General features: G+C 42.6%; 1 protein-coding gene across 4 annotated transcripts in view; it reads left to right on the top strand.

Moving 5' to 3' along the window:
• AGBL3 (AGBL carboxypeptidase 3) overlaps positions 1 to 27,783 on the top strand; it is an 84,496-nt gene that overhangs the window by 40,689 nt on the left and 16,024 nt on the right. For all 4 annotated transcript variants that reach the window (XM_059711836.1, XM_059711837.1, XM_059711838.1 and 1 more), the window contains 6 exons: positions 222 to 328; positions 1,127 to 1,193; positions 13,081 to 13,167; positions 14,705 to 14,770; positions 19,879 to 19,936; positions 20,453 to 20,524. In XM_059711836.1, the coding sequence (XP_059567819.1) occupies positions 222 to 328; positions 1,127 to 1,193; positions 13,081 to 13,167; positions 14,705 to 14,770; positions 19,879 to 19,936; positions 20,453 to 20,524 (457 nt within the window). The remainder of the gene's footprint in view (positions 1 to 221; positions 329 to 1,126; positions 1,194 to 13,080; positions 13,168 to 14,704; positions 14,771 to 19,878; positions 19,937 to 20,452; positions 20,525 to 27,783) is intronic.

Here is a 27,783-nt window from a genome sequence, read left to right on the forward strand (position 1 = left end):
GTAAGTAAAGTCCATTTGGTAACACTCCAGTCTACCAGCTAACATAACCTGCCTATGAGACTATGACAGTTTATTCCTTTTAATTTCCTAACAACAGTGTTCAGGGTGTTTTAATAGTTGATGTCCCAGTAGCTTTTGTTCCAGGAGTCTATAAATATTCAATTAATTTAATTAGGAAATAAAGTTATTTTATTATTAACTCACTTATTATTTTCCCCTAGTATTATCAGTGCCTAAAAGAATTAGAAGAAATGCAAAAACATATAAACTTGGAAAAAGTCCTTGATGATTCAGATACTTCTTTGAAAGAAATTACAGTGGAGTCTAGGTAAGTCAAGATGGTGGAAATAATGTAATTTGGTGTGCTGTTTTACTGTGTTACTTATAATATTTCTAGGATATAATTGTCGGTCTCAACTGAAAATACTGACTAAAGGTGGGAAAAAATGTTCCCATGCACATTACTTTGGCCAGATCTCATCAAGACTTTACTTGTTCATTTAGTCAAGTAATATTAAATGAGCGCCTACTATGTACTATACATAAAAGACATACTCAAATTTTTTAATGCTATAATTACCCACAGAGAACTGACACATTTAAAAAGATGTCACATAAATACTCACATTAGTGAACAATAAGTACAAAATTTAGTGCTAAGGGAAAGTTTTTGGAAGAAAAGAGGTACTAATTTTAGTACAGGCCCTATAGAAAAGGCAGAATAAATATTTGATTCTTCCCCTTTATTTATAAATTTTCAGACTTTGAGTTAGTGCCCCTGTAACCTCCAGTGGTGACTAATAAGTTTATTTGCAGATGTAGAGTATCATTTTGAATTCAGGGATTTGTTTATATTTGTTTTGTTCCAATCAATTTCAGAGTCCAGAGTGCTAACCATTACACGATGGAACCCCCCTGTTCCAATCAATTTCAGTCATTATTCTTCTAATACCCTAAGATGCCTAGAACTACCAAACATATACACCACCTTTGTAAACATTCTTATCAGAATTAGAACTATTTCAACCATTCCAGTAAAGTAATAAAGCAAAAGTAACTGTTGAAATTTTAAAATGGCACCAAAACATTCTGTAAATTAAAATAATAATTTATTATTTTTTTGTAGTAGCCGAGGCTCTGACAGTTCAGAATCGAATGAGTCTCAGAGTTACATTCTCAAGTTAACTTCTCAGGTATGATTGAAAATTTCTGCATATGGTATATATATGCTAAATAGGTACTCTTATTTGACTAACAATCGGGGGGGAGGTTACAGTTGTATGATTATTGTGTAGCCGTAATTGTGATTCTCTGATTATGTACCATATCATTAATCATAGAATTATCTAACCTTATGATTTCTTAGCACTCTTACTTTATAGATGAAAACAGTTAATATCCAGAGAGATTAAATTCATTCTCAAAAACCCACCACTTGTTAATGGGAGTTGGTAGCATAGCATACATCACCTGACTGCTAGTCCAATATTCGCTTATTCATTTACTTAACAACCATAGGTTGACTTCAGCTGTATGCTCTAGGGATAATACAGTGAATAAAATAAGACAAAAATCCTTCTCTTTCAAGTAAGTAAGATATATGACATAAGAGACAAGTGTTTATGGAGATTAGAGTGGAAGAGACTTTAGGTGGTGTTACGTACTGAATGTATGTGTCCTCTACCAAGTATGCATGTTTAGACCCTGATCCCAGTGTAATGCTATTAGGAGGTGACTAAAACAGCACTCTCTTGGTACTGAGAGTGGGGCACTGCTATAACAAATGCCTACAAATGTGGTGGTAGCTTTGAAACTGGCTGATGGGTAGAGGCTGGAAGAGTTTTGAAGGGCATGTTAGAAAATGCTGATATTGCCATGAAGGGATTTTAAAGAAGATTGTGGTGAGAGTTCAGAAAGAAAAGAGGGGAATTGTAGAGAATACATAAAGGATCGTATGCAGAATGTTGGTAGAAATGTGACTGTTAAGGGTGATTCTGATGGGGGCGTCTCAAGCAGAAATGAGGAACATGTTACTGGACAGTGGAGAAAATGCAGTCCTTGCTATCAGCTGGCAGAGAACTTGGCCAAACTGTATTTATGTTCTAGTGTTTTGTGGAAAGTAGAACTTGTGACTGATAAGAGTGGATATTTAACTGAGAAGTGTTGGAGGAGCAGCTTGGTTCCTCCTGACTGCTTATAGTAAAATGTAAGAACAGAGAAATGAATTGAGCAAGGAATTGCTAAGCAAAAAGGAACCAGAACATAAAGATTTAGAAAATTCTCAGCCTGTCCATATTACAGAAAGAGAAAGAAAGAAAGAAAGAAAGAAAGGAAGGAAGGAAGGAAGGAAGGAAGGAAGGAAGGAAGGAAGGAAGGAAGGAAGGAAGGAAGGAAGGAAAGAAAGAAAGAAAGAAAGAAAGAAAGAAAGAAAGAAAGAAAGAAAGAAAGAAAGAAAGAAAGAAAGAAAGAAAGAAAAAGAGTGTGTGGGAGGGAAGGAGGGAGGGAGGGAGGGAGGGAGGGAGGGTGGGAGGGAGGAGGTAAGTCTTCAGAAGAGATAGTAGGGTGTAGAACAAGCATGTCAAACTCAAAGGATAGGGCGGGCCAAATAAACAAGGTTTAAGTTTATATGGGCTGCAAAAAAACAAAAGCTTAAATTTTCATAGAAACATAGGTTTATTTCAATAGAGACATGCTGAATACAAAGGGCTGAAATAAATGAGTAATTGTTAACATAAAATAATAGACTATTTTAATAAAAATTAATATTTTTCTTGAACATTAACTTACCAGACACTGCATAACTGCACAAATTAATAAGTGTAATGCAAATAAACCTATTTTTCTTGTTCTCCAAAAGGAAAATACTTCCTGTTGCGTACACCAAAAAAGTCAGTCCAAGACTAATGACATGGCAATCCGCTGCTAAAATATTCGCTGCTAGTATTAGTGGAGAAAAATGCTGCACCTGTGCATAAGGCACATAAGGGAATTGAATGCAATACAAATATAGTAATCAGTCATTAGCGAACGTTGTTAATTAATAATAGTTCATTATTAATAATTATGTATAACAGGATATCATAAAAATTAAGTTAGGACATTTTTATTAAAATGTTTCTTACATACCCTTATATTGGCTGGGCCGCAGAAATATTTGTTGTGGGCCGCATATGGCCCGTGGGCCACAAGTTTGACATGTTTGGAGTAAAGGACCAACCTTTTTATAAGGAGACTAGTGTCCCGGTGCACAAATTCTTGCACATTGAAAGGAAATTAATTAGAAGAAATATTTTAATATCACTAATCACCCTTTCTCTATAATAGAAGTGTCAACCAAACTCACGATTAACAATGACAGATCGAAACACACATGTGCGATTGGCCACAGTGAGAGCTTTATTTGTATCATGCATGTGCGAGTTAACTTAGCCTTTTATATATATAGAACTAGGGGCCTGGTGCATGAAATTCGTGCACTGGGTGTGTGTGTGTGGGGGGGGGAGTGTCCCTCAGCCCAGCCTGTCCCCTCTCACATACTGGGAGCCCTCAGGCGTTGACCCCCATCACCCTCCAATCGCAGGATCGGCCCCTTGCCCAGGCCTGACGCCTCCGCCAGAGGTGTCAGGCTTGGACAGGGGACCCCCATCTCCCCACGATCATTGGCTCTGGCCCCCACCCAGGCCTGAGGCCTCTGGCCCAGGAATCATGCCTGGGCAGGGGACCCCCATCTCCCTCTGATCGCTGGCTCCACCCCCCGCCCAAGCCTGACGCCTCGGACCCAAGCTTCAGGCCTGGGCAAGGGGACCATCATATCCCCCCAATCCCTGGCTCCGCCCCCCACCCAGGCCTGATGCCTCGGCCAGAGGAGTTGACCCTCATCACCCTCCGATCACCAATCACCGGATCGGCCCCTTGACCAGGCCTGAGGCCTCCAGCAGAGGTGTCAGGCATGGGCAGGGGACCCCCAGCTCCCCGTGGTTGCATCCGGCCCGGGCAGTGGGGACCCGCAGCGGCAGCAGCCCCGCGATCGTGGGCTTCGCTTTAGGCCCAGGCAAGGGACCCTTAGCTCCCGGGACTGCCAGCTTCGACCGTGCCCAGCTCCCATCGCTGGCTCCCCCCCTACTTCCTGCTATCACTGGCCAGGGCGGAAAAGGCACCTGATTCTCCGATCATGGCTGGGGGGCAGGGCAAAGGTGGCCCCAGGGCCGCCTTTGCCCTGCCCCCCAGCTCTTAGCTCCCCCCTGGGTTTCCGATCACTGTCAGTGGCAGGGGGCTTCTTCCTGCTTTCCCTTTCGCCTCCCTGCATTGTGCCTACATATGCAAATTAACCGCCATCTTGTTGGCAGTTAACTGCCAATCTTAGTTGGCAGTTAATTTGCATATAGCCCTGATTAGCCAATGAAAAGGGTATCGTCGTACGCCAATTACCATTTTTCTCTTTTATTAGATAGGATAAACTTGCTTAATTAGACCTGCTTTCTGATATAGCTAAACTTTTTCCAGCCCAATGAAGCACCCCAACTTCTCTTTCAGGCAGTTGTCAACAACACAACAGTAATTATCAACACGAAGCAGATCATTATTGTAGATCCCACAGGGAGAACAAAGGGTAAAATATTTAATTGCAGCAGTGTTTGACTATATTCTGTGCAGTGAGAAAACATGAAGTTGTTCTCAAGGTCCACCATTTCTTACTGCTTTTCATTCGGGTCAAGTTTCTAAACTTTCTAAATCTCTGTTTTCTGGCTAATGAGAAGAAAATAGGATTCCACCGAATCTCCTATATACCTACTCCAGGACTTCTGTGAGAATCAAATGAGATGAGGCACGGGAAAACGCTTCACAAACATTTGGTTAAAGTGTAAAATGTTTCCACCTGGCTATAAAGCAAGTTGTGTTCCTGGGCTGAAGAAACTCCAAGGAGGCTAGTTGCTAGGGAGAGGAAGCCAGGCGTTGCTGCCTGACATCATTACCTGGTGCCCACAGTGACTGTTTCTGAGCTGGGCTGGGCTGGGCAGTGAGCACATTTAGTGCCATGGGGTCTTGGCAGCGTTGGCTGTGACTTGGTGGGCTGTCGCTCTGAGGTGGTGGTGGGGCCTGTGTCCCACTTAGGGGAAGCTGAGTGTTGCTTTGTGGGCGCCAGGTCCACAGTGCTATTTCTTTGTAAATGGCCAGAGCTTGTCACGGCAGCTCCTGCATTGAGCGTCTGCCCCCTGGTGGTCAGTGCACGTCATAGCGACCAGTCAGATGGACACTTAGCATATTAGCCTTTTATATAAATAGAGGCCCAGTGCACAAAAATTTGTGCACTCGAGGGGGAGGGGGGGGTCCCTCAGCCTGGCCTGTGCCCTCTTGCAGTCTGGGACCCCTCGGGAGATAACACCCTACTGGCTTAGGCCTGCTCCCGGGTGTCAGAGGGCAGGCCCAATCCCTAGGTGCAGCCCCTGGTCGGGCTCAGAGCAGGGCTGATTGAGGAGTTGGGGCGCCGCCCCCTGTCATTCACAGAGCAGGGCGGATTGGGAGGTAAAAATGCCACCCTCAGTCATGCTCAGGGTAGGGCCAATTGGGGGGTTGGGGCACCACCCCCTGTCACACTCAAGGCAGGGTCGATGGGGAGGTTGCTGCGCCACCCCCTGTCACGCACAGAGCAGGGCCAATCGGGGTTGGGGCGCTGCCCCCTGTCACGCACAGAGCAGGGCCCATCAGGGGGTTGAGTAGCTCCCCTCTGTCACTCACAGAGTAGGGCCGATAGGGGAGTTGGGCACCGCCCCCTGTCACACACAGAGCAGGGCGGATCAGGGCGTTGGGGCACCACCCTCTATCACCCACAGAATAGGGCCAATCAGGGGGTTGGGGCGCCGCCACTGTCACACTCAGGGCAGGGCTGATGGGGAGGTTATGGCCCCGCCCCCTATCACACACAGAGCCACAGGGCGATCAGGGGGTTTGGGTGCTGCCCCCTGTCATGCTGATCCCGGTGCTAGGAGGCATATTACCCTTTTACTATATAGGATAGAGGCCTGGTGCATGGGTGGGGCTGGCTGGTTTGCCCTGAAGGGTGTCCTGGACCAGGGTGGGGGTCCCCACTGGGGTGCCTGGCCAGCCTGGGTGAGGGGATGATGGCTGTTTGCAGCTGGTCACACACCCTTCAGGGTGGGGGTCCCCACTGGGGTGCCTGGCCAGCCTGGATGAGGGAATGATGGCTTTTTGCAGCTGGTCACACCCCCTTCAGGGTGGGGGTCCCCACTGGGGTGCCTGGCCAGTCTGGGTGAGGGGCTGAGGGCTGTTTTCAGGCTCGCGGGTGACTGAAGCTCCCAACCGCTCCTTTCTTTCTTTTTTTTTTTTTTTATTCTGGGCCAGCTTTAGCTCTGGCTCCAGCTCTGAGGCCTCTGCTGCTGAAAACAGGTATCTGGTTTGTTTGGGTTCTATAATCGAAACAATGTATAACTCCAGCTCTGAGATCCCAGCTAGCTAAAAGCAGGTTTCTGGGGTTTTGTTTAGCTTCTATATTTATTACAATGTTTCAAACTGCAGGCTCAGAGGCCGGCAAGGCAGGCGGGGAACGTTGGTTTCCTCCGTCACTGAAGCAAGCAAGCCTCATGTTAGTTTCAAGCTGCCTGGCTGCCGGCCGCCATCTTGGCTGGCAATTAATTTGCATATCGCCCTGATTAGCCAATGGGAAGGGGAGCGGTCCTACCCTAATTACCATGTTTCTCTTTTATTAGATAGGATAGATAGATAGATAGATAGATAGATAGATAGATAGATAGATAGATAGATACGTTAGTGTGGGTGTGAACCATAGAACTAATCAGCCATCTCAGCAGGATATGGCTGGTTTGAACTGAAGGGGATAGGGACAGGACAGCATAAAGGAAGGCTGTCAGTAGGATACCATAGAGCAGCAGTTCTCAACCTGTGGGTTGCAACCCCTGAGAATACATCCTGCATATCAGATATTTACATTACAATTCATAACAGTAGCAAAATTAGTTATGAAGTAGCAACAAAAATAATTTTATGGTTGGGGGTCACCACAACATGAGGAACTGTATTAAAGGGTCGTGGCATTAGGAAAGTTGAGAACCACTGCCATAGAGCTTTTTCATGTGAATGTGTGCTGTTCTTCATAACAAGATTTAAAAAAAAAAAAAAAGGCCTGGAGGTAACTAAGAGCTTATCAGGGCCACCACCACCGAGGTTTTAGGGCAGACAGCCTCCAACAGAGGCCATGGAGGTAAACCACCTAGAGCTATGAGCTGTGGTGTGGGCAGGGCCCCAACAGAGAGCCGGGCATGAGCAGCACTCTGCCAAGCTGTAGGAGTGATGTTGCCACGCCAGTGGGTCCAGAACATGAAGCCAGAGAGGAGTGTTCTTGAGCCTAAGATCTCATTGAATTTTATAGGTTTTGAGCTTGCTTGGGACCTGTCACCTCATCCTTCTTTTCTGTTTCTTCCTTTTGGAATGGGAATGTATGTCTTAGGCCAGCCGTGGGCAAACTACGGCCCATGGGCCGGATCCAGCCCGTTTGAAATGAATAAAACTAAAAAAAAAAAAAAAAAAAAGACCGTACCCTTTTATGTAATGATGTTTACTTTGAATTTATATTAGTTCACACAAACACTCCATCCATGCTTTTGTTCCGCCCCTCCGGTCCAGTTTAAGAACCCATTGTGGCCCTCAAGTCAAAAAGTTTGCCCACCCCTGTCCTAGGCCCTTCTCACCATTGTGTTTTGGAAGTGCATAACTCGTTTGGTTTCAGAGGTTCACAGCTGGAGAAGAACTTTACCTCAGAAGGAATGATACCTTGAGTCTCAGCCATATCTGATTTAGATGATATTGAGAGGAGACTTTGGACTTTAGAGTCAATGGTGGCATGAGTCAAGACTTTTGGGGTTGTTGAGATGAAAAGAATGTATGTTGAATGAGAGAAGGACATGAATTTGGGGGAACAGAGGTTGACTGCTGTGGTCTGAATATTTTTGTCCCCGCCCCCAAATGCATATATTGGAATTACAATGCCCAATATGATGGTGCTAGAAAGTGGGGATAGTAGGGGCCTTTGGAAGGTGACTAGGTCATAAAGGCAGATCCTTCACGAGTGGAATAGTGCCCTATAAGACAAACCCAGAGAGTTCCCTAGCCCCTTCTTGACGATGCAACAAGAAGTCTACAACTCTAAAGAAAGCTCTCACCTGACCATACTGGCACCCTGATCTCAACCTTCCAGCCTCTAGAACTATAAGAAATACATTTCTGTTATTTATAAGTCACTCAGTCTGTGGTAGTTTATTATAGCAGCCAAACAGACTTAGACAGATCTTGTATTGGTGTTCTATCGCTGAATAAAAAATTACCCCAACATTAGCACTTAAAACAACAAACATGTATCATATACTTTATGTAGGTCAGAAATGCATGAGTGGCTTAGCTGGGTGCTTCTGAGGTCTCTCAAAGGCTACAGTGAAGGTGCTGGTCAGGCTGTGGTCTCACATGAAGGCTTGACTGAGGATCAGTTTTCAAGTTCACTCACATGGTTATTGACAAGATTCAGTCCCTTACAGAATGTTGGACTGAGGGCCTCAGTTTCTTGCTGGCTGTTGGCTGAAAGTCTCCCTTGGTTCTTTCCATGTGTGCTTCTCCATAGGGCGGCTCACAACGCCTAACCGGCTTCCATCAGATTGAGCAAGCAAAAGAGCAAGAGAGGGCACACAAGAGAGAAGCAACAGTATCTTTGCAGCCTAATCTCAGAAGCAGAATCCCATTACTATTGCCATATTCCATTCATTAGAAGTGAGTCACTAGGTTGAGCCCACCCTCAAAGGGAGAGGATTATAGAAGGGCATGGATGCTAGGAGATGGAGATCATTAGAGGCCATCCTAGCGATTGTCTACTACAAACATCAAAGCCATAACTTTGATTTTTTGCCTTAAGGCTATGTTGAAACCAGCCTTCAAATTCTCAAATTGGGTGCTCCGTTTTCCCTCTCAATTCAGTTCTTTTGCCCAAATATTTTTGTACAAAAAGTAGCAACTTATCAAATGAAGCGAGCAACAACCAACTCATATTGTAAACATTCTGCCTCAAAATCTCTGTGTCCAATGACCCAGGTCTGTTAGGTACATTTTCTGTCTTTCACATCCTAGGAGACAGTTTTACTAAATGCATCACCTCTGCATAACTGTGCCACTATTTGTCTAGCTTCCTGTAACAGTTTCTACACCACCTGTTGTTAGCCAGCCAATGTTTGTCACAGGGTTTAGGTTTTTATTAGGACAGTATCATACTTCTAGGTATCAATTTCTATATTATTCATATGCTACTGCATTAAATCCTCTACTTCCTTATATATCTTCTGTCTGTTTTATCATCATGAGTGAGTATGGAAGGCTCCAACCATTGTAGAACTGTCTACTTCTCTCTTCACTTCTGTCCATTTTGCTTCATATATTTTAATGGTCTGGCAGTAGATATGTAAATGTTTATAATTGTTATATCTTCTTGCCGTATTGAACCTTTTATTAATATTTAGTGTCCTTTTTCTCATAATATTTTTAAATTTAAAGTCCATTTTGTCTGATATTAGTATCACCATCCCTGCTCTCTTTTGGTTCCTATTTGCATGAAATATCTTTTCCATTCTCTCACTTTCAACTTGTTTGTATTTTGGTTCTTTTGAGTCTTTTATAGACAGCATATAATTGGATCATGTGTTTTTATCCATTCTGCGAATATCTGTCTTTTGACTGGAAAGTTTAACCCATTTATAATGAAAATACTTACTGATACAAAGGAATTACTTCTCTCACTCTGCTGTTTGTTTTCCATGTGTCTTACAGCATTTTTGTCACTCAGATCACATCACTGTCTTCATTTGTGTTTAGCTGATTTTTTTGTAGTGAAGTGTTTAAATTCCTTTCTCATTTCCTTTTGTGTCTATTCTATAGGTATTTTCTTTGTGCTCACTGTGGGGATTATGTTTTATATCCTAAACTTATAACACTCTAATTGTAACTTAGTCTGGCTTACCATCAATAGTGTACAAAAAGTCTACTCTACAGCTGCAATCCCACCACTTCGGTTGTCAATGTCAAAAATCACATATTTATATACTGTGTGCCCCAAAACATACACTAATACTTTCTTTAAATGTATTAGTCTCTTAAATTATGTAGAAAACAAAGTTCAAGGGGTGGCTCAGTGGTTGAATGGTTGAGTGTCGATCTATGAACCTTTAGGAGATTATGGTTTGATTCCCAGTCAGGGCACATGCCCAGGTTGTAGGCTCCATCCCCAATAGGGGGCGTGCAGGAAGCAGCCTATGAATGGTTCTCTCTCATCATTGATGTTTCTATCTCTCTCTCCCTCTCCCTTCCTCTCTGAAATCAATAAAAATATACTTAAAAAACAATATTTGGACTTACAAACCAAAGTTACAGTAGTACTAGCTTTTACACTAATAATAGTGGGGGTTTTTCTTTAAATGTTAGTCACTTACCATGTAGAAAACAAAATGCTCTTTCAAACTATTGTTGCAATAACACTAGCTTTTATAATTGTATTTACTGTATTAAGATCCTTAATTCTCCATATACCTTCAAGTTACTGCTGTTACCAGACTAAAAGGGTCTGTTTTCCCGAAAGCCCAATAAGACACAAACCTGAGTTTGCAGCAAAGAAAATAAGAGTTTATTTCAGGAAGTGGCCCTTGCCTGGAGACAGGTGAGCTAATGCTCAAAGACCTGGCTCCCTGATGGCTTCCAAGGGATGGGTTATAGAGGAGAAGGAAATCATTAATCATGACGATTAAGGGAGTTAGGGCTGTGGTCAGGATTGTGGTCTCTACTGATTCGTCAGTGGTAGGGGAAGAGATAGTTGATCAGTGCATCTGGCCCTGTTGTCATCCATGGCTGTTGCTTTGTCTGGTTTCACCAATTTTATGGGCCTGGAGCTGAAACACAGTTGTGGTCTAGATGTTATCTTTAGTTTGACAGAAACTCTGTCTCGGGGGTTAACAGACCTGAGGCTTTGTTCCTAAGATTATTTGATGCTGATCAGAACCTCAGTGTCCTCAGGGCTTAATGATTATGGGAGTGCACCTGCAAGGGAGAGGGGGGCAGGTAAGTCAGGGTGCTGGGTGAGACAAGTTTGATTCAAAAGAAAGCAGAAAAAGTCATAGTAAAGAAATGAATTTTCTGCAAGGTTACACAGACTAGTGTTCTTTCATTTCACCTTGCACAACTCCCTTGAAAATTTCTTGCAAGGCAGGTCTAGAGGTCACGAACACCCTCAGCTTTTGTATTTCTGAGAATGTGCTCATTTCTCCCTAATTTTTTGAAGGACTATTCTGCCCATTTTTTTCGCCCTTTAAGCACTGTAAATATATTGGCACACTGTCTTCTGGCCTCCAAAGTTTATGATGAGAAATTTGCTAATGATCTTATTGAGAATCCCTTGCATGTAATCCCTCTTGCTACTTTCAAGATTCTCTTTTATTGTTCTCTTTGACTTTGAAAGTTTGGTTATAATGTGTCTTGATGTGGGCTTTTTTATTGCAGATATGTTTTTAAAGTCTTTTAAATTTAAGTATAGTTGGTATACAATATTATATTAGTTTCAGGTGAACAACACAATGATTTGACATTTATATTCCTTACAATGTCACCGTGCAAACCCATCACAGTATTATCTATAATAATAAAAGCATAATATGCTAATTAGACCAGACATCCTTCTGGACAACCTTCCAGATGAAGTCACAGCGGCAGGGGCCAAGCCCCTTACACGAATTTTGTGCATTGGGCCTCTAGTTGATTATATTCCCCTTGACCTTTTTACCTATCCTTCCAGCCCCCTTCCATCTGACAATTTCCAATTTGAGCTCTGTTTCTATGAATCTGTTTTGTTTTATCTGTAAAAGGTTTGGAGTGGGCCGGGTCACGCACCTATGACATGAGGCTGTAATGTATCAAAAGGCTTTTATTTCAGGCGTCTGGGTGCAGATGGGCTGAGTCAGACAAAAAAGGAGTCAGTGGAGAATGAAGGGAGAGGCAGATTTTTATTACTCCTTGCTGGCTGCAAGCCATTCTGCTGACGTAAGGGTCCAGTCCATCCTTAGTTCCTCCTATGCCAGGTGTCTTCTGGTTATCTGGGCTATGCCATGCTCAAGGCTGCAAGCTTTCTGCAAGATATCTGCTAAGCACAATAAGTTTTCTCTGCCTCGTTTTATTCTCTTTAACCCTTTCAATTATTTGTTTTATTATTTTTTAATTTCTTATTGGTTAAGGTATTACAAATGTGTCCTCAACCCCCATGTTATTTGTTTTATTTGTTTTTTTAGATCCCATATGTGTTAACCCTTATGATTAACTGTCTGATTAACATCATTAAAATGATCATACTACCCAAACTAATCTACAGATTCAGTGTGATCCTTATTAAAATACCAATGGCATTCTTCTCAGAACTAGCACCAGTAATCCTAAAATTTATAGGGAATTGGTGTGGAGTTTTTTATTTCATCTTACTTGGAGTTCATTAAGTTTCTTGGATGTTTACATTAATGTCTTCCATCAAATTTGGGAAGTTTTCAGCCATTATTTCTTAAATCATTGACATTTCTGGGTTGCTGGCTCCTCCAGTTCTCAGGCTGAGTGTATGAGGCAAAAAACAAAACACAGGAAACTATTCAAGGTCATGTTGCTCCTCTGCTCCTCAGATCACTCGCCAGTTTGCCTTCTTTTTTACACCTTTTAGAGCCTCTTATATTTATTTTGTATATAATACCCAGTGTTTTTAGTTGTGCTTAGATAGAGGAATAGGAAAAGTACTTCATCTTCTTACAAATGGTAGCCTTAGGGTGTTTTATGTCTGCATATATACTGTCCTTAGTGTGTTGATTAAATGTTGAGTTTTTTTAATTCATGTTTATTCTTTTTTTAATGTTTTTATTGATTTTAGAAAGAGAGAAACGTTGAGGTGAGAAATATAGATCAGCTAGCTGCCTCCTGCACGCTCCCCACTGGGGATTGAGCCCAAAACTTGGGAATGTTGATTTTAAATATTATTCTTTTACCTAGATAAAAGCCAAGAAAAAACATCTGAGAACAAAGAAGGAAAGAAATTCTACCCTAGCAAGACATAAAAATGCCAGAGAAGAGCGAGAGGTAAATAAGTATCCATTGATCTGGTTGTTAGCAGCTTCTGAAAAAAATGTTTCCAAGAGAATGGCAAGTTATTTCCTCTTACACTTCCCATTCCCTAATTATTCCTCAGGAAAAGTTAATGATTAAATATTTTCTCATCTTATTTACTGTTTATAAAAGCACAAAAGAACCTTGATAGATGAGAGGTGGGTCTTATTAAGAGGTGTGATATTTAAATTTCACTTATATTTACCTTACTCAGAAAAGTATTTGAGTCATCTGAGAAAGATGCATCCAGGATAGCAAAAAATAAATTAAAATTTAGAAAAATTAAATTGGAATACAAAAGTATAGATGGTGCGGGGAGGTTAGCTTCCACCGTGGCAGAAGGGGAGCTCTGCAGACCCATTCACTAGCAAAAGTAGGTGAGAACTATTAAAAACAAGACAAAAAGCAACCATTTAAACAATGAGGTTCAAAGATTTCTTCCACAAAGAAGTCAAAAAGCAGGAGGCCAGTGTTGCCCCCGAGAGAAAGTAAGTGAAAGCTAAAGAGTGTGGCATTCCCTAGTTCTCCGGGTGCAGCCCCTGAGTTCTGTTGTACTTTCCAGTTACACTGATGAGGTCATCTTTATTCCCAACTCTGAAATCTTTTATACTTTTATAGTTTTTATACTTTCCCATGTTTGGAAGACTACACGCCATACTTACCATTGATCATCTCTAGAATATGGAAACATTCACTTTTCACTGCTTGCACCTCTGTTGTTTGAATTACACAATATGTTATTGTAATTTTCTTATAATTTGTAAGAAGATACCCCAAAAAAGAATATTCTTTCTAATGGATTCAGCTACTTATCAATGAAAAAGTTGAGCCTTTTGGTCCAGATTAAGGGAGGACTGGGGAGTGAGTATTTCATGGGGACAGTGTTTCAGTTTGGGAAGATGAAAGAGTTCTGGAGATGGGTGGTGGTATTGGTTGCACAGCAGTATAAACGTACCTAAGGACATTGAACTCTACACTTAAAAATGATTAAGATGGTAAATTATATGTGTGGTGTATTTTATCACACACACACAAAAGATTAAGGGGTGAATTTACACTGGGTGTTATGAGGTTGAGCTAAAGACTAAAATCAAGCACACACAGATAGGGAAAACACGCTCAATAATGGGGCATTTTAAACACACTGAGCATTTTATAGTAAGTCTTTATTTGTTATAAACACCCTGCCTCTCTGTCATCCCAACATTCCTTTCCCCATCACAACGAACATTCACACACTGATCTGCTATGTTACTGTTGGCAGAAATGATTCAATATGGATTTCTAAAATTAAAATAACAACAACAAAAATAACATCTCTAGAAATGGCCCTAAGAACATACAGCAAATGAAAAAAACATATATTTATGAAAATCTACAACTTGATTAAAAAACAGTGAAAGTCTGTGGTGTTTGAATCAACACTCCCTGCTCCCCTCCCCCCTCCCCCTCAATGAGACTGAGACTGTAGACGAATTCAGCCCAGACACAGGGCCTCCTCTCCCCACAGATAAAAGTCAGAGAGCTGTCTCCGCAGGAAAGTTATTCTGTCTCCAATGCTGAAGCTACATTCCAGGTGAGTGCAGCCCATTTAGAAATGGGGGTTCCTCCTTCTACCCAGGCCCCATTCATTAAAAAGAGGCTCTATCTTGGGTGCCACATCACTGAGAATATTTTTGGCCCTAATCGCCCTTGCTTTGGCTCATCAAGTGGTGGTTCCACACTGGAAAGGCGAATTTAGAGAAGACCAGAAACTACTGCCCTCTTCCCACCTACAGCTCAGCTCCTAAAGTGGGGTGAAGGTCATGGTCTCCACCCCCAGCTCCAGAGACACTCGGGTCAGAACCTTTGACTTGGGGGAGAACCAGATGAAACAGGTCCTAATCTCTCCCCCAAACAAGTGACTTAATTTGCAACAGGTCCTGGAGAAATTCAAGTTTCATGGCATTCTCAAAATCAATACAAGTATGGTAAAAGGCATTGGGAGGGGATTGGTAGGTACATTGGAAATACAGGCTAAGCGAAACAGTAAGGCAGCTGATTTTCCAGAGAGAAATGGGCAAAGAGGCAGCTGGGAGGAGCCCACCTGAGATCAGAACAAATCTCAAACGCTGACCTCAGGAACTATGCCTTCAAAGGAACACAAATTTGATTGGATTGGCCTGTACAATAATATATGCCCTCATGTATACTATAGGGCAGTGGTTGACAAACTGCGGCTCACGAGCCACATGAGGCTCTTTGGCCCCTTGAGTGTGGCTCTTCCACAAAATACCACGTGCGGGCGCGCACGTTCAATGCGATTGAAACTTCGTGGCCCATGTGCAGAAGTTGGTATTTTGTGGAAGAGCCACACTCAAGGGGCCAAAGAGCCACGTGTGGCTCGCAAGCCGCAGTTTGCCGACCACTGCCCTAGGGCATTGTTGAAAACTGTAAAGCTAATGGCCAGAAATGAGTGGAATTTAATTGCTGGCTGTGGTCAGGGAACGAGACCGAGACACCCTATCAAAACCACTGTCATCCCAGGGTGAATGTGGGCATACCCAAGTCCGCACCCCTAAGGAGCAAAATTAGGAGCTTAACACTGCAGATGGCTAAGGGGCTTCACTAAAATAATGCAGCCTGTCACCAAAGAAACAAGCTCTCTAATTGGTCTTAATGTATTAAATCATTTATAGAACCCAAACCAAGGTAGATGTGTTTGGGAGCTTGTTTTTTATTTTTATTTATTTATTTTTGTATGTAGATATTGTGAGACACATTTATTTAGTTCTCATAAACATATCCACATGGTGGTTTTTCTCAGAAATATCTATGTGGCTTTTTCACCTTTCTTGATTGGAGCTTTTAAAATTGTTATGAAATCATAATCTACATTTAATGTTGGCTTTTCCATATGGAAAGCAATCTCCTCATTTGGTCATTTCAGAATGTTGCATATATTCTAAATGTGTCCAAAAACGAATGGGAGTTCGTTGATCCTGAAATTTATTTTCTAGTAATCTTTGACAAAAGGCTGAAAAATGTCATCTTAACTGAAGTGAACATCTGAGGATGGCTCAAATTTATGCTCTTGATTATTTTAATGTTTTGCTTATAAGACATCAAAACATCCCAAAATAATAGTAGTAAATTATTTTTAAAATACTTTAACTTCATCTTGTACTAGGACACATTTAATAATGAATTTTGAAGACTTTCAGCACAAATAATTACAGATCCCTATGATTAAAATTTGTAGATCACATTCATAAGGATATTGGCCTGGTGGTTTTCTATGGGATAAATGTAATAGTTTGTTATGGTTCACAGCATCATTTTCATCCAGGGAAGAGGGCTAAAAATGCAGACATTTAAGAGATCATCAAATCAAGTCCTATCAGTGATTTTCTTCAACCTAATTTTAACCCTAGTTCTCCAAATTCTAGTGATTATATAATACTAGAGGCCGAGTGCACGAAATTCATGCAACCGGGAGGAGGGGTCCCTCAGCCTGGCCTGCACCCTCTCGCAGTCCTGGAGGCCCGTGGTCAGTTGCCCCAAAGAGGTAGGCCCTGCCCACCCGTCCGGGGCTCTGTGATGGATTGCCCTCCGCAAAGGGAGGCCCCGCCCGCCCACCCACCGCAGCCCGCCCGTCGGTGGCCTGGGCTTCCCTCTTTGGGGCAGTCATGGAGCCCCCCGATTGATCGCCCCGCTGGCCAGTGGCCTGGGCCTCCCTCTGCGGGGCGATTGTGCGGCAATGGCTGGGCCCCCAGACCAATCACATCACACCTGCCTTGGCTGGCCTGGCACTATTGGGTGTCATAGCTTGGTCGTTTGGATGGTTGTTCTGCTGTTCAGCCATTCAGTCAATTTGCATATTACACTTTTATTACATATACTAGAGGCCCGGTGCACAAAAGTTTGTGCACTGGCGGGGGGGGGGGGAGGGGGGCGGTATCCCTCAGCCCCACTTGTGCCCTCTCACAGTCTGGGACCTCTCAGGAGATAACGACCTGCTGGCTTAGGCCCACTCCCGGGTGGCAGAGGGCAGGCCCAATCCCTAGGTGCCTTCCCCGCAGCCCCTGGTCGGGCTCAGAACAGGGCTGATTGGGGAGTTGGGGCACCGCCCCCTGTCATGCACAGAGCAGGGCGGATCAGGAGGTTGCGATGCCACCCTCAGTCACGCTCAGGGTAGGGCCGATTGGGGGTTGGGGTGCCACCCCCGTCACACTCAAGGCAGGGCCGATGGGGAGGTTGCGGCTCCACCCTGTCACACACAGAGCAGGGCCCATCAGGGGGTTGGGGCACCTTCCCCTGTCACAAACAGAGCAGGGCGGATAGGGAGGTTGTGACCCCGCCCTCTGTCACACACAGAGCCGCAGGGCGATCAGGGGGTTTGGGTGCTGCCCCCTGTCACGCTGCTCCAGGGGCCAGGAGGCCTCGTGGCTCCGCTGATCCCGGTGCTGGGAGGCCTCTCGGCTCCACTTGACACAGGGGCAGTGAGGCCTCACTGCTCAGCTGATTCCAGTGCCAGGAGGCCTTGCAGCTCCGCTGATCCCGGGTTCGGGAGGCCTCATGGCTCCGCTGATCCCAGGCCGGGAGGCCTTGCTGCTCTGCTCATCTCGGTGCTAGGAGGCCTCGCTCCTCTGCTGATCCCAGTGCTGGGAGGCCTCACAGCTCTGCTCATCCCGGTGCTGGGAGGCATATTACCCTTTTACTATATAGGATAGAGGCCTGGTGCACGGGTAGGGGCTGGCTGGTTTGCCCTGAGGGGTGTCCTGGATCAGGGTGGGGGTCCCGCTTGGGTGCCTGGCCAGTCTGGGTGAGGGGCTGAGGGTCGTTTTCAGGCTGGCGGGTGACTGAAGCTCCCAACCTCTCTTTTATTTCTTTTTTCTTTTTTATTCTGGGATTTTATTTACCTTCTATGGCTGTCACTGGAGCTGAGAGCTGTCTTTAGCTCTGAGGCTCGGCTCCAGCTCTGAGACCTCGGCTGCTGAAAGCAGGTTTCTGGACTTTGTTTACCTTCTGTATTTGAAACTTTGTTGCGACTCCAGCTCTGATATCCCGGCTGACTGAAAGCAGGTTTCTGGGGTTTTGTTTAGCTTCTATATTTGTAACAATGTTTCTTAGAGAGCAGCTCAGAGCCCAGCAGGCAGGCGGGGAACCTGGCTTCCTCCGTCACTGGAGCAAGCAAGCCTCCATGTTCGCGTCAGCTGCCTGGCTGCTGACCGCCATCTTGGTTGGCAGTTAATTTGCATATCTTGCTGATTCGCCAATGGGAAGGGTAGTGAAGTTACGGCTAATTACCATGTTTCTCTTTTATTAGATAGGATAATATTGCTACTTTTAACTTTAATTTTTTATAGACTAGTTCCCTTTTTTCTCCCTTCAATAATCTTTCAGTTACATTTTCTCCCATTTTCATACTCATTATGTCAGTTTTGTGTGTTTTTTTTGCTGCCAATCTATTTTATGTACAAAGGGATTTTATTTTAGTTTTTAATTCTATTTTATCCACTTAAAAAAAATATATTGATTTCAGAGAGAGGAAAAGAGAGGGAGAAAGAGATAGAAACATAAATTATGAGAATCATTTATCAGCTGCCTCCCACACGGCCCCTACTGAGGATGGAGCCCGCAACCCAGGCATATGTCCTGACTGGGAATCGAACCATGACCTCTTGGTTCATGGCTCAACCACTGAGCCACACAGACAGGCCGTACTCCACTTTTTATCATAAGTTGATAAACATTTCATCTTGGCAAAAATGTTTTCAATTCTCTTTTCCTTTCTCAGGCCCTTTTGGAAAATTCTTTATAATATCCACATAACACAAACACAAAAGCAAAAGTTTTATCACATTAAAAATGTTGTCATGGTTACATAATGATCTGTATGTAGACTACTCAATATTTACAGTCACAATTCTATAGTGTTTTGTCTCTCTTTTTTAAAAAAATATATTTTATTGATTTTTTACAGAGAGGAAGGGAGTGGGATAGAGAGTTATAAACATCAATGAGAGAGAAACATTGATCAGCTGCCTCCTGCACACCCCCTACTGGGGATGTGCCCGCAACCAAGGTACATGCCCTTGACTGGAATCGAACCTGGGACCTTTCAGTTTGCAGGCCGGCGCTCTATCCACTGAGCCAAACTGGTGAGGGCGTGTTTTGTCTTTTTTAGTCCATCCAGGTCATATTGGCAATTCCTTTCAAGATAGAACACAATGTTATATATGCTCTTCCTTACCGGATTTCTTTGCAAGCAATGAGAAAATAATTTTCATCTTTTCTATATAAGCATAGTTTTGTAATTGCTTATACATTTTCATATAATTTTATATATTTCACCCGTTACATAGTCTTATCTTCCTGTACCTTTACTCTTCTCATTTCACTGAGATTATAAACTACATTGTTTGGCCTCTTATCATAAATAGGTTCCATATGCAGTGAAAAAATTTTAAACTCCCTTTAGTGCCAAAATATATCAGTATTTTCTTCTACTCATAGCTCTAGGATAAAAGTAGTGTTGAGATAGGTATTAGGTTCTGATAAGAGATTATTTTATCCATTCTGAATCTATGAGGTTAAAACAAGAAATGTTGAAAAGAACTCTTCCATAAATCACATAGGAAATACATCTCATTTTCATGTGCATAACCATATTGCTTTCCTTCTGGTTCTGTGTTCCACTAGGTTTGTGGTAGAGGATATTTAATACCAAGACACAAAGAATCAAACTCTGATGTGAAAGGTAATGTTCTGCTTCTACCCTCTCATAAATGATAAATTCACTTAACAAACACTGTATTTGTGCCACAGCTTTGAGGTTTCCACTGTGCTTGGTGCTTACAGATATCGAAAAGTATTCTCTACCATTTCTTCCTCCCAGGAGCTCATTTTTATAAGGGGAGACAAACAAGTTCAGTTCTGCTTGTTTTGTAACCTGTTTTTATTTAAAATTGCAGTATATCATTAACTTTGACCTTATAACTTCCTGTCTGTGTATAGTATCAATTATTTATTTATAATAGATTCTTAGAAAGGAATTGCTGCCCCAAAGGGTATGAATATTTTTTAAATTTCTGCTATAAATTGCAAAAATGCAACCAAAAAATCGTAAGATTTGACAATTGTGTTAATTTAACTGAACTAAACTACTATTGACATATTATCTGCTAATATTTTCATGTAGAAAAAGATAAAAATATGAAATGTAAAAGAGTCAATGAATTGTTTTCATGCTACTAATGATCTTTTTATCATCTAGATGCAAGGCCAAATGTATCAGATGATCGTATATTTGATTATTTCAGAAGACCGTTTCCTAATCAAGATTTGGGTGAGTAAAGTGAGAGTAGTATAACAAGTAAAGAGTTAATAATTTATGTTTGATAAAGATCTATTTATAAGAAATTAGAAAAGTATCTTCACATTGGATAGACAAGGAATAATTCACCTTCCCAGAAATTTTGAATCTCAAATCATTTCTTTATAGCTCTAGAAATATATAGAAGTCAGTAGATATTTATTATATGTCAGTTTGCTTTCTTGTAATCTTACCCAGTCAAAAAAAAAAAAAAGTATTACATCTAATCATCTAATTTTTTTCATTCTCATCTCACTGAATCTTAAAACAGAAAGAAGTCTTGAGAGTAGTCTTACCTTCTACTAATTACAGGATCCAGGCTCGTGCAACCTTTGATAGACTAATTTTAGTGATAGGTAGTTTACCAAATTAAAATAGAGTTCATTCCATTGCTAGAGAGCAGTAGCATTAAGAAAACATTCTTCACATGTTGAGTTAAAAAGCATGTCCCACCCTAACCAGTTTGCCTCAGTGGATAGAGCGTCAGCCCAGGTACTGAAGGGCCCTGGGTTCGATTCCAGTCAAGGGCAAGTATAGGCACAATCCCTGGCCCTGGATGGGGCACATGCAGGAAGCAACCAATCGATGTGTGTCTGTCTCTCCCCCTCCCTTCCACTCTCTCTAAAAATCAATGGAAAAATATCCCTGGGTGAGGATTAACAACAACAACAAAAAACATGTGTCCCTGTATATTTCATCCACTCTTTAATAACACAAAATATTGACTAAAGGAATCTTAAAGGTAAACATTTCTGATTTGACTCATTTTCCCTGATTCTCCTTGAAATTGTGAGACCCCCGAAGCGGGACCCTCACTCTGTCCCACAGATCGACGGCGACCCCAATCAACCGCAGGAGACGTCACTTGATGCAAAACGCAAGAGGCTTTATTCTTTATTCCAGCGCGCTGGGGCCCAACCCATACTCACGCAAGAGCAGAGGAGTTGTGCCCCCAGCAAGGGGTTTTTCAGCTAATTATATGCTAAAATCACACATCAGGGAGGGGTTGCATGCAGGAGGGTAAGAGCAGAAAGAAATTGTTTGTGTCTTGATAGGGATAAGGCACTCCTTACAGTCTGTTCCTCTCAAGGTTGATTGATGCTGGGTTTACTCAACCCATCCTTTGTTGGGGCTATCTCCTGTAATAGCCTTGGGGAGGGCGTCATTCCCTCTGTTCCTATCTCTAGTGGGGGAAGCCTAGGGAGTTGAGATAAAACAGGCAGCTAGGCCTGGCAGCTGGGCCTGTGCAGTTTGTAACATTCTTTTATTCTTTCATTCCCCCATTTGCTTTTTGGTAAGTTCTAATCATGGAACTTCTGTCTCTAGATATTCCTCTTCGAAACTATTTCTCTGGCGGAGAGACTGGTATTGCTGCCTGAGCACTAGTACCTGCACAGCACTTATTCCTTCTCTGATAAAGGTGACCAGTCGGTTTAAGATACAGGGCCCAAAAGTAAGAATTAAAAGCAATATAATAAGAGGACCCATAAGGGTGGATATGAGGGTCCACTGAGTCCTAGACTTCTTTATTTTGCCTGGGCTGTCTTAAGCCAGGTGTGATGAAGCCACGTCGGGATCCCGTCGACCTGACCGCCGTGGGGGTGGTCCTTTCAGTCCTTGGGTGGCAAATTTCTTTACCCAAACAGTGTCACCAGGTTGGAAGGGATGAACCGGATACAGGCAGATCATCTTGGACGTGCTTCTGGTCTGCTTGCTGGGTAGACTGTAAAACCTGAAAGAACTTGAGTAAACTGGTGAGATGAGTAGTACAGGGTCTGGAAGAGTCACTAGAATCTGTAAAGGCCCCACTGGTTTTAGGGCAGCCTCCTGGGCTGCTTTGTCTGCAGCCTAATTCCCTCCTGCTTCTGGGGAGTCAGTGCCAGTTGACCCATCGTCCTTGCTCTGCTCATGTCTGTCTAACTGCTTATTATATTACCTCAAGGATCCTGGCTCTGAATTCTTTCAGGGAAAATGGGCGTTGAATTCTCTTCTGTAGCTGCTTCGTGCTGAGGAGGGACAGAAGTTTCTCTCAGAGCCAAGAGATCCTTGCTATCTGTCAGAGGGACGATGAGGCCTGGGCACAGAAGGAGGTAGGCTTGTGACCTGGCAGAGACAAACTGTAACAAATGGTCTGGTGGGAGGGAAAGAAAATATTTCAGTTTTAATAACCTCTGTTGAAATAGGATTTTTCTCCTTAAAACTCCTCTATGGCTATCCAAAAGCCAAATCAAGATCAATTTATCTACTGTATTCAATTTGGCCTGATGTTTGCATAAATACAACAAGAATGGTAACTGACTACCTGTGCTGGAATTTCATGGTTGAACCTTAATGTGCCCCGTAGGGCCAGGAAGCCAAGCCATCCAGATGCCATCAGGCCTGCCTGCAGTATCTGCTGAGTTAGGTGAATTCCTCACCTGTAGCAACTCCACCTGAGCCCACGCTCTAGGCTTTAAGGCCCATCTCAGTAGCCCTCCTACTCGTTGTGGCCCAGAGTGTGTGGGGGTTTCGCAGGGATGCAGAGGCATCCTTATTGCTCCCCTTCTACTCTGACCAACCGCCAGTGATGGCAGGGCATGGGCCTGACGCTTGCCAGCCATCTTCAGGGCTCCCAAGCAGGATACCAGGCTTTTCCTGTGGCACCTTTTTTTGGCTTCAAGTCGTCAGAGGTCAGACAGGTTTCTTTAAAACATGATACTCCAGTCAAAGTTTTCATTAAATAAAACCACTACTGGAAACTGGTCTTATTGAATTTATGCAAAGAAATGTATTGCCATGACTTATTAAGCATTGCCAAATTTCGGAGGAATTACATAAGGAAAAAAAGCCACTGACCTGCCTTAACATCTTCTGATTTTCCTTGTAACTGTTAGATTTCTTTTATCATTTTTCCTAAGTACTTTGGCATAACTATTTACCCTCTGTTTAGGGAGGCAGAATGTAAATTATTTACTCTTTCTGACCTACTGGCCTGTATCATTTGATTAATTTCCTTTCAACATTTCTCTTCTCCTTCTTATCACATACACAACCTTTCTAAATTTTATACTTTCAAATTATCCTTTAAACCTTCTTTCTATGTCCTTAAAAAAATGCATAACCGCCGAAACCGGTTTGGCTCAGTGGATAGAGCGTCGGCCTGTGGACTGAAAGGTCCCAGGTTCGATTCCGGTCAAGGGCATGTACCTGGGTTGCGGGCACATCCCCAGTAGGAGATGTGCAGGAAGCAGCTAATCGATGTTTCTCTCTCATCGATGTTTCTAACTCTCTATCTCTCTCCCTTCCTCTCTGTAAAAAATCAATAAAATATATTTTAAAAAAAAAAATAAAAAAAAAAAAAAAATGCATAACCATGCCTCAGACCTTCTACTCAGTAATTCCTTATTCTTAGAAACCTCAATCCTTTAATGATTACCATAAAGTAAACAGCCAGTATTTCTTAGATTACTAAGACCAGGTGCTTCCATCCTTATGCAATTTCAAGTATACTGTATTCGTCTAATTTAGTCTTGAAAGGGTTAAAGAGAACAAAACGGGGCAGAGAGAAACTTACTGAGCTTAGCAGCTTGCGGCCTTGAGTCCAGCAGATAAGTAAAAATCAACAAAACTTCTGGTCTGCTTTCCCTGCCGACGGCCCCCCTCTTTTCTGTATTAACCATTTCCTCAGCTGCTCTCCCTCCTAGATTTTCACTCAGGTACCCGCCTGACCAAAGTTTTGGAGCCACACAAAGGAGAGGAGAGGGCAGGCCCCCTCCCTCCACACATGCACACTTTCACCAGACATTCATTCAGCAAAGGCATTTAGCTATCACAACACACAGTTTTTCTCAATCAGTAACATTTTTAAGAATAACCTTCAAAAATGCAAGACATAAGTTTTTTATCATTTGAATTCAGTAAGCTTCAAGGTCCCAAGTTCTCAGCAGTTCTGGAAAACCACACCTGAGGCTGGCAAGCAGGTTTGACCCAGCCCTTGACTTTAAAACGACCATAATGCTTAAAGGAGTAGTTTGAGTCTGTCCCATAGCGTCCGTCCAGTCAGTCCACAAAATCAAACAAAAGAACACAGACACCAAACAAACAAAGACACCTAAGAACAGCCTTCCGACCCCGCGGAAGAAAAACTGAAAACAAAGCAAATGGGGGCTTTTACACCCCCCCAAATGGGGGCTCAAGGCATCCCTTGACTCCTCCTCTACCCTTGGGGCGTCCCCCAGGGCTGCAACCTGTGGTCCTCCAGGCACGTCTACCGACCACTGTTCGGCCACTCTCACGAGTTGCCGAACGGCTGCCAAACCGAAAGCGCGCACTCAAATCCAGACCGCTTGACAAACACAAGACAGAGACAAACAACTCGGGGTACCCCTTCTTACCTCCAAGGTCGGCTCCGCGGATGAGGGGTGGTCGTCTAATCCCGGACGAGCCCCCAAATGTGAGACCCCCGAAGCGGGACCCTCACTCTGTCCCACAGATCGACGGCGACCCCAATCAACCGCAGGAGACGTCACTTGATGCAAAACGCAAGAGGCTTTATTCTTTATTCCAGCGCGCTGGGGCCCAACCCGTACTCACACAAGAGCAGAGGAGTTGTGCCCCCCAGCAAGGGGTTTTTCAGCTAATTATATGCTAAAATCACACATCAGGGAGGGGTTGCATGCAGGAGGGTAAGAGGAGAAAGAAATTGTTTGTGTCTTGATAGGGATAAGGCACTCCTTACAGTCTGTTCCTCTCAAGGTTGATTGAAGCTGGGTTTACTCAACCCATCCTTTGTTGGGGCTATCTCCTGTAATAGCCTTGGGGAGGGCGTCATTCCCTCTGTTCCTATCTCTAGTGGGGGAAGCCTAGGGAGTTGAGATAAAACAGGCAGCTAGGCCTGGCAGCTGGGCCTGTGCAGTTTGTAACATTCTTTTATTCTTTCAAAATAATGAGATGTAATGCCTCTTCCACATGATAGATATAAATATTTTTAAAAGCTATTATTTATTTCCATGTAACTTTTGTTTCATTGTTTTACAACCATCCATATTATGATAAGCCTAATTCAAATCCCTCTACCATCTCATTTTATTCTTTTCTGTCACTATTCAAGCATAAATGAAGCTAAACACAGTATTGTGAATGTCATCTAATGAGTATACTAGGTGGGGCAAAAGCACATTTACAGTTGTGAGTATCCAAAACACATTTATTCTTGTATTACTATCTATTAATTATTGTATTATTTTCCATATGAACAACTGTAAACCTACTTTTTCCCCACCCTGTACAATAAATCATCATTTTCATTTGCTTCTTTGTATGATATGAGATTTATATGAGTGCTAAGATTGCATTTGTTCTTTGAATACCTACATACTGGATTTACATATACTCACACCTATCAAATATTATTTTCAAAGTGTGACAGCTAATTTATGTCTCCTTCATTCTCTTTTTCTTCAGTTTTGGTTTGATATTTTGGTCCAGTGTACTGGTTCTTAAATTTATTCCTGCTAAAACTAAGTCTTCTTAGATTCAGCCTTTCATGATCTTGATTTTTATTATGTCATATTGTACTATATACATATGTGTATACATATATATATTTATGTGTATACATACACATGTGTATGCATGCATCTCTATACATACATTTCATCTCTTGTCAAAGCTTCAAACTCTTATATTTATCTGCTATACATATTCACATAGATGCCCCACGTATCCAAATTCAAATTCACCTGATTCTGCTCTAAATGCTGTTCCTCCGTATTTTGTATTCTCTATAACTTTGGTAGCAGTACTATCTCCATAACCACCCAAATTTAACCCTCATAGCTATCCTTTTTCCTCATTTTGCTTCCATCCCTCGTATCCAGTTAGCCACTGAATCTACCTGAATTTATCCCATAATCCCTTTGTCTCAATCTCTACTCCCTCATCCTTTTTTTTTCAATATATATTTTTATTGATTTCAGAGAGGATGGAAGAGGAAGAGAGATAGAAACATCAGTGATGTGAGAGAATCATTGATCAGCTGCCTCCTGCACGCCCCGCACTAGGGATTGAGCCTGCAAGCTGGGCATGTGCCCTGATCAGCTCATAAGTTGATGTGTCACTGAGACATGCCAGCCGGGCTCCACTACCCTCATTCTTTTCAGACTCATATGACCTATTTCCCAGGAGTGCTACAGATTTCTAATATTGTCATCTGAATTGCACCTTTCACGGGACCATAATGGCCACCTCTTAATAACACAAATCTGCTTATGTAAACCACCTACCTAAAGCCTTTCAGTAATTCCCAATTTTCTAACACTGATTGAAGTTGGCACAGCCCTAAGACTTAAATATTTTTTAAGCTTTCTCTTTTAAATATTTTAAACTTTTACTTTTTAAATAATTTAGTACAAAGACCTATATTCCCTACCTATTCAACTTTGATACAATTTTCTATCATCCTATAGTCAAATTTTGCCAAATGCACCAACAATGTCTTTTAGAGCAAAACTTCTCTGATTCAAGATCATAATTTGCATTTAATTGTCATATCCCTTTGTTCTCTTCTCATTTGGAACAGCTGCTTGAACTTTATTATTCACAGCACTGGCCTGTTTGAAGATTATGAGCCAGTTGTCTTGTAGAATGTCTAGTTTTAAAATTTTAGAATACACGACAGTTACCTGAGGAGCTTACGAAAACAGCTTCTTATTCAGAGTTGGTCTTTGTTGTCGACCTCAGATCATTCTGGGGTTGGTGAGTCATCTGCAGACACACTTTGCAACTCACCACTTTGGGAGTTACAGTGAGAGTTGGTGGGCTGTGTCCACCCTCATTCATCCTGAGTAGCTTTCTTGTACAAGTTTCCTTTCAATAATGTTCTGTTACTTAAACAAAACCGAGAAAATTTTTTGACAGACCATTAGCTGCAACATAGAAACCAAGTTTTCAAATGTGACATATTGAATTCCAATGAACTGGCCCCTTACTACCTCTCTAGTTTTATCTCTTGTGATTCTCTGCTTTCACTTAACACCTTAGCAAAGATGATCTTCCTGTAGTTTCAAAATACATGCGTCTCCTCACCTCCTTGCCTTTGCTCATGCTGTCTTCTCTGCCTGAAACGTACCTCGCTGTCTCTTCAACCAGAGTAGCTACTCATTTAAGGAGTAGGCATCAAAGTTTACTAAGACTCATATGCAGTTCATTACAGGGAGAGTGAGATTGACTGAGTGATAGTGAATTGCACACAC

Source organism: Myotis daubentonii, chromosome 10 (assembly GCF_963259705.1).
Source record: "Myotis daubentonii chromosome 10, mMyoDau2.1, whole genome shotgun sequence".
Taxonomy (NCBI): domain Eukaryota; kingdom Metazoa; phylum Chordata; class Mammalia; order Chiroptera; family Vespertilionidae; genus Myotis; species Myotis daubentonii.